The 12,528-nt window shown below is 36.6% G+C and overlaps 1 protein-coding gene and 1 long non-coding RNA gene across 28 annotated transcripts in view; one reads left to right on the top strand and one right to left on the bottom strand.

Annotated features, from left to right (window-relative positions):
• LOC131398820 (uncharacterized) overlaps window positions 1–12,528 on the bottom strand; it is a 263,140-nt gene that overhangs the window by 193,613 nt on the left and 56,999 nt on the right. The window lies entirely within an intron of this gene.
• Window positions 1–12,528, top strand: part of MYO3A (myosin IIIA) — a 227,002-nt gene that overhangs the window by 105,431 nt on the left and 109,043 nt on the right. For 22 of the 27 annotated variants that reach the window (XR_009216986.1, XM_058532614.1, XM_058532613.1 and 19 more), the window contains 2 exons: window positions 8,560–8,658; window positions 8,747–8,861. The exons of 1 other annotated variant lie outside the window; for it this stretch is intronic. Coding sequence is in view for 23 of the 26 variants with exons in the window: in XM_058532614.1 (XP_058388597.1) it covers window positions 8,560–8,658; window positions 8,747–8,861 (214 nt within the window). In the remaining 3 variants the exon portion in view is untranslated. Of the gene's footprint in view, window positions 1–1,232; window positions 1,946–3,343; window positions 3,497–8,559; window positions 8,659–8,746; window positions 8,862–11,847; window positions 11,887–12,528 lie in introns of those variants that run through there. 4 more of the 27 variants (XM_058532636.1, XR_009216988.1, XR_009216987.1 and 1 more) reach the window with 4 other exon arrangements.

The following is a 12,528-nucleotide window of genomic DNA, read 5'->3' on the forward strand; positions in this document are numbered from 1 at the left end:
ATCCACATTAATCACTTTATCAAGTTGTACATTTTCATATTAAGTATTTTTATTTGTTAACTTTCAGGAAAGACTGAATAGAGTATCTTAAATAGTTATTGATGTGGAACAAACATCAAACCTTTAACCATGTTATTTTAAACCGGCATGAATTGTGTGTTGAAGCCCTTAATGAGCTTCTGTAAAAATTACTCTCGTAATGGTTTTTGGCAGAACCTTGAAACAAAGCTAGAGATTATAAGATAAAGACAGAGATGTCCTAAAACTCCAAATATCTTTAACTGCAGCGTTGGAAAAGTAAATATATGTGGATATGTTCCCCTTTGTTTCTAAGGAAAACTTCTGTGTACTGAAAGAATAAATGATTTCTAAAGAGAGCAAAGGTAAAATTTCTATCTCAGCTGAGATGGTACTGCGTAATATACAGGAGGAGGAGACCTAGGAAAGTTTTTTGTTTTGTTTTTTTTTAAAGATTTTATTTATTTATTTTTTCCCCCCAAAGCCCCAGCAGATTGTTGTATGTCATAGTTGCACATCCCTCCAGTCGCTGCACGTGGGACGCGGCCTCAGCGTGGCCGGAGAAGCGGTGCATTCGTGCGCGCCCGGGATCCGAACCCGGGCCACCAGCAGCAGAGCGCACGCACTTAACCGCTAAGCCACAGGGCCGGCCCTAGGAAAGTTTTTTTTTAAGACTATTTTTACAGCAGTTTTAGGTTCACAGCAAAATTGAGAAGGTACAGATATACATACTCCTACCCCACACATGCATAGCCTCCCCCATTATCAACATCCCGCACTAGAGTGTTACATTTGTTACAACTGATGAACCTCATTGGCACATCATCACCCAAAGTCCATAGTTTTCATTAAGAGTCACTCTTGGTGGTGTCCTTTCTTTGAGTTTGGACAAATGTATGAAATGTATCAACTGTTACAGTATTATACGGAGTACTTTCACTGCCCTAAAGACCCTCTCTGCTCTGAATACTCATCCTTCCCTCCCCCAACCCCTGACAACCACTGATCTTTTCACTGTCTCCATAGTTTTGCCTTTTCCAGAAAGTCATATAGTTGAAATGATACAGTATGTAGCCTTTTCAGATTGGCTTCTTTCACTTAGTAATATGCATTTAAAGTTTCTCCATGTCTTTTCATGTCTTGATAGCTCAGTTTTTTTTTTTTTTAACCTGGGATAATATTGAATAACATTCCATTGTCTGGATGTACCACAGTTTATTTATCCGTTCACTTGCTGAAGGACATCTTGGTTGCTTCAAATTTGGGCAATTATGAATAAAGCTGCTACCAACATCCGTGTGCAAGTTTTTGTGTGGATATAAGTTTTCAACTCATTGGGGTAAATACCAAGGACCTCAGTTGCTGGATCATATGGTAAGGGTATGTTTAGTTTTGTAAGAAACCACCAAAATGTCTTCCAGAGTGGTTGTACCAGTTTGCATTCCCACTAGCAATGAATGAGAGTTATTGTTGCTCCACATCCTCACCAGCATTTGGTGTTGTCAGTGTTCTGGATTTTGGCCATTCTAATAGACATGTAGTGATATCTCATTGTGGTTTTAATTTGCATCTCCCTGATGACATATGATGTGGAGCATCATTTCTTACGCTTGTTTGACATCTCTGTCTCTTCTTTGGTGAGGTGTTTGTTAAGGCTTTTAGCCCATTTTTTTGTTTGAGTTGTTTGTTTTCTTATTGTTGACTTTTAAGAGTTCTTTGTATATTTTGGATAACAGTCCTTATCAGATGTGTGTTTTGCAAATATTTTCTCCCAGGTTGTGGCTTGTCTTCTCATTCTCTTGAAATTGTCTTTTGCTTGGCAGAAGTTTTTAATTTTAGTGAAGTCCAGTTTATCAATTATTTCTTTCATGGATCATGCCTTTTGTGTTGTGTCTAAGAACTCATCACCATACCCATTATTATCGTCCAGGTTTTCTCCTGTTTTATCTTCTACGAATTTTATAGTTTTGTGTTTTACACATTTGGGTCTATGGCCCATTTTGAGTTAACTTTTGTGAAAGGTGTAAGATCTGTGTTTGGATTCTTTTCTCTTTTTTTTGGCATGTGGATGTCCAGTTTTCAGCATGATTTGTTGAAAAGACTGTCTTTGCTTCATTGTATTGCCTTTGCTCCTTTGTCAAAGATCAGCTAACTATATTTACGGGAGTCTATTTCTGGGCTCTCTATCTGTTCCATAGATCTATTCATCTGTTCTTTTGCCACTACCACACTGTCTTGATTACAATAGCTTTATAGGAAGTCTTGAAGTCAGGCATTGTCAGTCCTCCAACTTTTTTCTTCTCCTTCAATATCGTGTTGGCTATTTTGGGTCTTTTGCCCTCCATGTAAACATTAGAATCTGTTTGTTGATATCCACAAAATAACTTGCTGGGATTTGATTGGGATTGCATTGAATCTATAGATCAAGTTGGAAGAACTGACATCTTAACAATATTGAGTCTTCCTATCCATGAACATTGAATATCTCTCCATTTATTTAGTTCTTCTTTGATTTCTTTCATCAGAGTTTTGTAATTTTCTCATATAGATCTTATATGTATATTGTTAGATTTATAACTATTTCATTTTGGGGAGGTGCTAATGTAAATGGTATTGTGTTCCTAATTTCAAATTCCCCTTGTTCATTGTTGGTATATAGGAAAGTGACTGACTTTTGTATATTAACCTGTATCTTGCAAACTTGCAGTTATCGCTTATTAGTTCTAGAAGTTTTCTTGTCACTTCTTTCACATTTTCCACATAAATGATCTTATCATCTACAAAGACAGATTTATTTCTTCCCTCCCAATCTGTATGTACCTTTCATGTTCTTTTTTTGTCTTCTTGCATTGGCTAGAACTTCCAGTAAGATATTGAAAAGGAATGGTGAGAGGGGACATCCTTGCCTTGTTCTTGACCTTAGTGGGAAAGCTTTCCATTTCTCACCATTAAGTATGATGTTACCTCTAGGGTTTTTTTTAGATATTCTGTACCAAGTTGAGGAAGTTCCCCTGTATTCCTAATTTACTGAGAGTTTTTGTCATGAATGGCTGTTGGGTTTTCTCAAATACTTTTTCTGCGTTCATTGATATGATAATGTGATTTTTTTTTCTTTGTCCTGTTGATGTGATGGATTACATAAATTGATTTTCTAATGTTTACTTGCATACCTGGGATATATCCTACTTGGTTGTGGTGTATAATTCTTTTTGTATGTTGTTGAGTTCAATTTGCTAATATTTTGTTGAGGATTTTTTCCTCTGTGTTCATGAGAGATATTTGTCTATAGTTTTCTTATAATATCTTTGTCTGGTTTTGGTATTAGGTTAATGCTGGCCTCACAGAATGAGATAAGAAGTATTCCCTCTGCTTCTACCATCTGAAGGAGATTGTAGAGAATTGGTATAAATTCTACATGGAATGTCTGGTATAATTCACCAGTGAACCCGTCTGGGCCTGGAGCTTTCTATTTTGGAAGGTTATTAATTATTGATTCAATTTTCTTAATAGATTTGAGCCTATACAGATTGTCTGTTTCCTCTTGTGTGAGTTTTGGCAAATTATGTCTTTCAAGAAATTAGTGCCTTTCATCTAGGTAATCAAATTTTGGTGCACAGAGTTGGTCATAATTTTCCTTTATTATACTTTTAATTTCCATGAGGACTGTAGTGATGTCTCCTCTTTTATTTCTGATGTTAGTAATTTTTTCCCTGTCTCTTTTTTTCTTAGCCTGGCTAGAGGCTTATTGATTTTATTGATCTTTTCAAGAAACAGCTTTTGGTTTCATTGATTTTTCTTTATTGATTTCTAGTTTGATTTGTGCTCTTTTTCTTATTTCTTTTCTTCTGCTTACTTTGGATTTAATTTGCTCTTCATTTTCTAGTTTCCTAAAATGGAAACTTAGATTATTGGTTTTAGATCTTTCTTCTTTTCTAATACATGCATTCAATGCTATAAATTTTCTTCTAAACACTGCTTTCACTGCATCCCACAAGTTTTAGTAAGTTGTGTTTTCATTCTCATCTAGTTCAAAATATTTTTTAATTTCTCTTGAGATTTATTCTTTGACTCATGTGTTATTTAGAAGTGCATTATATAATCACCACATATTTTGGGATTTTCCATTTATCTTTCTGTTATTCTAGTTTAATTCCATTGTGGTCTAAGAGTAGAGATTGTATGATGTCTATTATTTTAAATTTGTTAAGGTATGTTTTATAGCCTAGGATGTGGTCTGTCTTGGTGAATATTCCATGTGAGCTAGAGAAGAATGTGAATTCTGCTGTTGTCGGATGAAGTAGTCTATAGATGTCAATTATATCCAGTTGATTGATGATGTTGAGTTCAACTGCATCCTTATTGATTTTCTGCCTGCTGGATCGGTCCATTTCTGATAGAGGGTTATTGAAACGTCCAACTATGACAGTGGATTCATCTCTTTCTCCTTGCAGTTCCATCAGTTTTTGCCTCACATAGTCTGGTGCTTAGTTGTTAGGCCCATACACATTAAAGATTATTGTGTCTTTTGGAGAATTGAACCCATTATCATTATGTAATGCCCCTTTTAATCACTGATAACTTCCTTGCTTTGAAGTCCACCCTGTCTGAAATTAATATAATTACTCCTGCTTTCTTTGTTGTTGTTGTTGTTGTTGTTGAGGAAGATTTGCCCTGAGCTAACATCTGCTGCCAGTCTTCCTCTTTTTTTCTTTTTTGCTTGAGGAAGATTTGCCCTGAGCTAACATCCGTGCCCATATTTCTCTGTTTTGTATGTGGGTTGCCACCACAGCATGGCCACCGATGAGTGGTGTAGGTCCACAGCTGGGAACCAAACCTGGGCCACTGAAGTGGAGCGTGCCGAACTTAACTACTAGGCCACGAGTCAGCCTCTACTGCTGCTTTCTTTTGATTAGTGTTAGCATGGTATATTTTTCTCCATCCACTTACTTTTAATCTATATGTTCTTTATAGTTAAAGTGGGTTTCTTGTAGACAACAGATGATTAGATCTTGTTTTTTGATCCCTCTGACAATCTCGGTTTTTTAATTGGTGTATTTAGACTACTGATGTTCAAAGTGATTACTGATATAGTTGGATGAATATCTATCACATTTGTTACTATCTTCTAATTGTTGCCCTTGCTCTTTGCTCCTATTTTTGTCTTTCACTGCTTTTCTGCCTGTTGTGGTTTTAATTGAGCATTTTATGTGATTCCATTTTCTCTCCTCTCTTAGCATATCAGTTATACTTCTTTTGTGGTTGCCATAGAGTTTTCAATAAATATTTACAACTAATCTAGGTCCACTTTCAAATAACGCTATAGTACTTCACAGATAGTGAGCACCTTATAATAACAAAATTTCCTATTTCCTCTCTCTAGTACCTATATCATTGCTGTCATTGATTTCATTAATATAAGCATACATAAGCATATATATTATATATACACATAATCATACATAATTGAATACATTGTTCCTATTATTATTTTGAACAAACTGTTATCTGTTAGATCAATAAGAGTAAGAAAAATAAATTTTTGTTTTATCTTGACTTATTCCTTCTTTGATACTCTTCCTTTATTTATGTAGATCCCAGTTTCTGACCTATGTTATTTTTCTTCTCTCTAAAGAACTTCTTATAGCATTTCTTCAACGCAGCTCTACTGGCAAAAAATTCCCTCAATTTTTATTTGTCTGAGAAAGTCCTTATTTTTCCTTCACTTCTGAAGAAGAATCTTGTGGAGTATAGAATTCTAGGTTGGTGTTTTTTTCTCTCAACGTTTTAAAGATTTCACTCTACTCTCTTCTTGCTTGCATGGTTTCTGAGGAGAAGTCTAATGAGATTCTTATCTTTGTTCCTCTATATGCAAAATGTTTTTCCCCTCTTGTTTCTTAGAGTTTTTTCTTTATTTTTGATTGTCTGTAGTTTGAAAATGATATGCCTGGGTGTATTTTTTTAGCATTTATCCTGCTTCGTGTTCTTTGAGCTTCCTGGATCTGTGGTTTGGTGTCTAACATTGATTTGGGGAAATTCTGTCATTGTCATTTCAAATATTTCTTCTGTTCCTTTCTCTCTTTTTCTCCTTGCATCCCAATTACACCTACATTACACCTTTTTATTTGTCCCACAGTTCTTGGATATTCTATTCTGTGTTTTTCAATCTTTGTTCTCTTTGCTTTTCAGATTTGGAGGTTTCCATTAATATATCCTCAAGCTCAGAGATTCTTTTCTCAGCTGCATGCAGTCTACTAATAAGCCCATCAAAGGCATTCTTCATTGCTGTTACAGAGTTTTTATCTCTAGCATTTCTTTTTGGTTCTTTCTTAGGATTTCCATCTCTCTGCTTGCATTGCCCATCTGTTCTTGCATGCTGCCTAGTTGATCCACTAAAGCTCTTAGCATATTAATAATTGTTTTAAATTCCTAATTTAATAATTCCAATAATCCTGCCGTGTCTAGTTCTGATGCTGCTCTGTCTCTTCAAATTGTATTTTTTGCCTTTTAATATGCCTTGTAATTTTTTTTTGATAGCCAAACATGATGTACTGGGTAAAAGGAACTGCCGTAAACAGGCCTTTAGTAAGGTGGGGAGGGGAAGTGTTCTATGGCCCTGTGATTAGGTCTCAGTCTTTTAGTAAGCCTGTGCCTCTGGACTGTGAACTTCACCAGTGCTCCTCAGTTTTTTTCTTCCTGCCTAGGTGGCACAGGATGGCTAGACTGGGCTGGACTTGGCTATTTCCCTCCTCCCATTTGGAAGGCTTGAGGTGACTAACCTCCGAGCAGGAAGAAATTTTACCAGCAAGACTACATTTGGACTCAAACTGCAACTCTTCCCTGGGTCTCCAGCCTGCCAGCCGACCCTGCAGATTTTGGGCTTATATGCTTCCGCAATCTCATGATCCAATTCCTTAATCAATTTCTCTCTCTACACACACATACACACACACCGTTGGTTCTGCTTTCTTTGGAGAATCCTGACTAATCGGTGGCAGAGAGGAGCGCTTGTACAGCGACAACTTTGTATCTCCTGACCCAGCCCCTCTGGTACCATCTAAAGCTTTGTGATGGCATTGGGAGTCTCATACTAACTGAAAGAGGAGTAATTTAAAAAGAAATGAAGACAGCAAGACCTTAGCATGTGAGGGTTATAATTAATTTCGCCTCTGTAAGAGGAACCCTTCTCTGCCCCAACCCCAGTCTTGTAAGCCTGGTGATAATGGTGTGAGTAATCAAGTGAGCATTTAGGACCACGCCAAAATGAGAGGAAAGTGCAGTGGGAGGATGAGAAGGGCGATGCCACAAGTCAGATGCAAACCCCAGGGTCTCCCAAACTGCCATCAGGTCATCAAGAAGCAAAGGGCTGGCCCAGTGGCACAAGCAGTTAAGTGCACACGCTCTGCTGCAGCGGCCCGGGGTTTGCCGGTTCGGATCCCAGACGCACACTGACGCACTGCTTGGAGAGCCATGCTGTGGTGGCGTCCCATATAAAGTGGAGGAAGATGGGCACGGATGTTAGCCCAGGGCCGGTCTTCCTCAGCAAAAAGAGGAGGATTGGCAGATGTTAGCTCTGGGCCCATCTTCATCACAAAAAAAAAAAAAAAAGAATGGAAGCAAAGCAGGGCTGAACAGAGATAATGGAGACTGTGAAACTATAAAACAGGAAGATCATCCTTCTCTGTTTCTGAAGAGAACTTGCCTGGTCCTGGAGAAAAATGTGATCCATCCCAGGAACTCTCCAGAGGAAAAGGAAGACGAGGGAAGGATGAGAAGGGGAACCTGAGGTCCCAGCATTATGCAGTGGACCGTCCTGAGCCAGAGACTCACCTTGTTGTGGCCCATATTCCCTTAATTGTCTTATTCCAGAATCTGGGAAATGCTACTTTTGTGTTAGAACCACAGAGTCATGGACCTTGAGACGCATAAGAAGCAGATTCCTCATACAAGTGAGAAAACTGAGCCCCAGAAAGGCCATGTCACAAGGTGGTTAAAAACGTGGGCTTTGGAGTCAAATAGCCTGGTTTGAATCCAGTTTAGCCATCAACTCTGTAACCTGAGAGGAGATTGGAGCCCTTCTAAGCCTCAGTTTCCCTGTGTCTAAAATGAGAGAACCACGTCCGTAACGGAGGGGTTACGGCAGGTGAAGAGATAATGTAGCACTTATCACCATCTGGCATGCTATACGTACTATTAATTTGTTTCTTTTCCTGTCCGCGCCCACTGGCATTTAAACTCTAAGAAGTTAGGGATTTTTGACTGTCTTGCACCTGGTGCATCCTCAGTGTCTAGAACAATGCCCGGTAGTCACTCACAAATATGCGTTGAATGATTCATGTAAAGTGATTAGGAGTGTCCGCAATTTAATGACAGTAGTTGTTGAAAATAATGACAATAACAATCATAAAAAGCCAAAATCCAGTATTTTGGAAAACCCACATTGGCACTCACAGTTGTTGTTCTGATAATTATATTGCCAAATAATTTTGACAATTAATAAATAGTCTTACTAACCACCTTACTGAAAATGTCTTATTTTTTCAGTGGAGAAAAAAACTTTCATATTTTTTACTACATCTATGCTGGTTTAGCTGAAAAGAAGAAACTAGCTCATTACAAATTGCCTGAAAATAAGCCTCCCAGGTAACCCAACAGGTGGTACTTTCGTAAATAATACTTTCACTATCCACTGAATTTTAGATTTTTACCCATCCTTTCATATTTTTTTCAGATATCTACAAAACGACCACCTCAGAACAGTACAGGACATGATGAATAATAGTTTCTATAAATCCCAATATGAATTAATTGAGCAGTGTTTCAAAGTCATAGGTTTTACAATGGAGGTAAGTATGAGACATGCAAACCTCTTCAGGAAGTGTCTTTTTGTCATCACTGATGGTAAGAGGTAGCATTTATGAGTGATTAATATATGCCAGGTATTGTGCTAAGTGTTTTGTGTGAATCATCCTTTTAATTACTGAAATGACCTTATGAAATAACTAGAATTAGAATATTTACTTTAAAGGTGGGAAAACAGTGGCCTTGAGATATAGTTGAATTTGGTTTTGTTCTTAAATCTGTTATTTTACTTGTATTTGCATCTCCCACATATATATAACATTTTACATAATGCATAAATGTGATCATATTACACATTCTTTTTTAGTGGTCTTTTTTAATAACAACTTTATTAAGATGTAATTCACATACCATACAAGTCAGCATTTGTATACTGTGTACATTTTAATGACTTTTAGTATATTCACAGAGGTGTGCATGCATCACCATAATCGTTTTTAGAATATTTTCATATTCTGAATTTATCACTCCCGGAAAGAAACATTGCTAGTGATTAGCAGTTACCCCTCATTCCCACCCCACCTTTGCTTTCTATCACAATAGATCTGTTTATTCCGGACATTTCACATAAATAGAGTGGTGCAATATGTTGTCTTTTGTCACTGGTTTCTCTCACTTAGCGTAATGTTTTTGGAGTTCATCAATGTTGAAGCATGTATCAGTACTTCACTTCTTTTTATTGCTGAATAATATTCCATTTTATGGATATACCTCATGTTATTTATCCGTTCCTCAGCTGGTGGACATTTGGGTTGTTTCCACTTTTGGCTATTATGAATAATGCTGTTGTGAACGTTCGTGCACAAGTTGTTGTGTGGACATAAGTTTTCATTTCTCTTTGGTATATACCTAGGAGTGGACTTGCTGGGTCATAGGGTAACACTATGCTTATCCTTTTGAGGACCTGCCAGACTATTTTCCAACGCAGCTGTACTATTTTACATTCCAGCCGGCAGTGTTTGAAGGTTCCAATTTCTTCACATCCTCCCCAACACTTATTATTTGTCTTGTTGATTAGAGCCGTCCTAGTGAGTATGAAGTGATTTTGATTTGCATTTCCCTGATGCCTTATGATGCTGATCTTCTTTTCATGTACTTATTGGTCATTTATATATCTTCTTTGAAGAAATGTCTATTCAGATCTTTTGGCCTATTTTTCAATAGGGTTGTCCTTTTATTATTGAGTTGTAAGAGTTCCTTACATTGTAGATACATGTCCCTTATCAAATATATGATTTGCAAAAATTTTCTCCCATTTGTATCTTTACTTTCTTGATGGTGTGCTTTGAAGCACAACAGCTTTTAATTTTTATGGTGTCCAGTTTATCTATTTTTTCTTTTGTTGCTTGTGATTTTGGTGTCATACATAGCAAACTGTTGTCTAATACAAAGTCACGAGGATTTACGCCTCAGTTTTCCTCTAAGAGTTGTCCTGTTTTACTCTTACATTCAGCTCTTTGTTCCGCTTGGAGTTAATTTTTGTGTCTGGCATGTCGTAGGGTTCAGCTTCTTTTGTTGGACCACCACCATTTGTTGAAAAAGCTATTCTTTCCCCATTGAATGGTCTTGGCATCCGTGCTGAAAATCAGTTGACCGCAAATGTATAGATTTATTTCTGAACTCTCAATTCTGTTCTCTTTATTTATATGTCTGTTTTTCTGCCAGTACCACGCTGTCTTGATTACTGTAGCCATGTGATAAGTTTTGAAATTGGGAAGTGTGAGTCCTCCAACTTTGTTCTTCTTTTTTCAAGATTATTTTGGGTCCCTTGAATTTCTACGAATTTGAGGATCAGCTTGTCAATTTCTAGTGCAGATTTCTTTAAAACTTATTTTTTGCTCAGCTCTCTCTTCCCCATCTTACCCTCTTCCATCCACATCTGCCCTCTTTCCCCTCCCCCAGCTAATGGCTGTTAACAAGCCAGCATATATAGTGCAATATTCCGTATTTACCTCCCTGCTCATAAAATCCTGCTTGTAGACACACCACACACACACACACACACGCACACACAAATATGTACATATATCTGGAAGGGTGGTCATCATTTTATTAATATGGGATTAAATACACACACTTTTCTATATCTGATTTTTCTCACTCAGCAATACCTTGTGAAAATGCCTTCAAATCACCTAGTATAGCACTAAATTAGTTCTCTTAAAGCAACATAATGTCCCATGGTGTGGACTACCATAATTTATTCAGCCATTCAGCGATGACTGGGCATAAAACTATTAATGTTTCCAGATCTTTGTCACCATGAGCAAAGCCAACTATGTCCTTATTTACTGATGCTTTTATTTCTATGGGATAGGTCCCTAGTAGTGGGATTCTTGGGACAAAGGGTATATCTATTTCAAAATTTGAATATGGATTGCAAGGTTACCTTCCAACAATTCTGTAATGCCTCCCATTTCCACTGGCTACGTGTGCGAGTACCCTCCTGGCCCCTATCTCTGCCAGCAATGTATCGCAGCTATTTGAATATTTGCTAGTCTGATGGGTGAAAGTAACATCACATTTCAAGTTTGCATATCCTGGACTAATAGTGAATTTGAACATCTTTCCATTTGTTTGCTGGCTGCTTGGGTTTTGCTCTTTTACAAATTGTAAATTTATATATGTTGCCCCTTTTTATTGAGTTATTTTTATGCTTTACATCAATTTGTAAGTGCTCATTAAATAATTATAGACATTATATTTTTCTATCATTTGTGTTATAAATATTTCCAGTTGTATGGCTTGTCCATGACTTACTTTTTATCATATCTTTTGCCATACAAAAACATGTTTTTAATTTTTGTGTAATCTACCATGTTTATCTTTTTGTTTATAACATCTGGGTTTTGGGGATTGGTTAAAAAGTTTTCCCTTGTCTCTCATTGTACATGTAGTCTCCTAGATTTTCTTGAAAGTTCTAAAATATGTATTTGTCTTTAATCCATTTGAAATCTATTTTTTATATAGTTCCAGGTGGAGAGGCAGTTATGCCATCACTGTTACTAGGTACAGTACCCTTTTCCCACTGATTGATTGATCATATATGAAGGCCTTATATAACATGCAATCTATTTCTAATGTCACTATTTTATTCACTATTTGTGGTTCTATTTCTATTCTAATATTCTGTTGACTTGATTACAGTGGTTTGATACTGTATTTTTCTAGTAAGGCATCCTACCTAGTAAGGCAAGTCCTGCTCTCACTTTCTTCTTTTCCATTCTTTTCTTAGCTGTTGTCTGGCCTTTGTCCATATAAACTTTAAGATCAATTTATTCAATTCTCAGAACCCAATTGGAATTCTAATTACAATTGTATTAAATTTATATATTAATTGGGGAGCATTGTCATTTTTATGATATTATGTCTTCTCATCCCAAATCATGATAGGCCTTTCCATTTACTTAGATATTGTTTTGAGTTTTTAATAATAATTTATAGTTTTATTCCTCTAGAACTTAAGATTTATTTTTAGATTTCTTTCTAACTACGTTATGGTTTTTGGTGTTATTCTAAATGGGATATATTTTCCACTGGTAGAGTTTTCTAAATATATAATCATGTCATCAGCAAAAAGAATAGTTTTACTCTTTTTTTCTATGATATGTCAGTCCTTTCTTTTTGTTTTGGTACTTAGAGCATCTAAGA

Source organism: Diceros bicornis, chromosome 36, assembly GCF_020826845.1.
Source record: "Diceros bicornis minor isolate mBicDic1 chromosome 36, mDicBic1.mat.cur, whole genome shotgun sequence".
NCBI classification, from domain to species: Eukaryota; Metazoa; Chordata; class Mammalia; order Perissodactyla; family Rhinocerotidae; genus Diceros; species Diceros bicornis.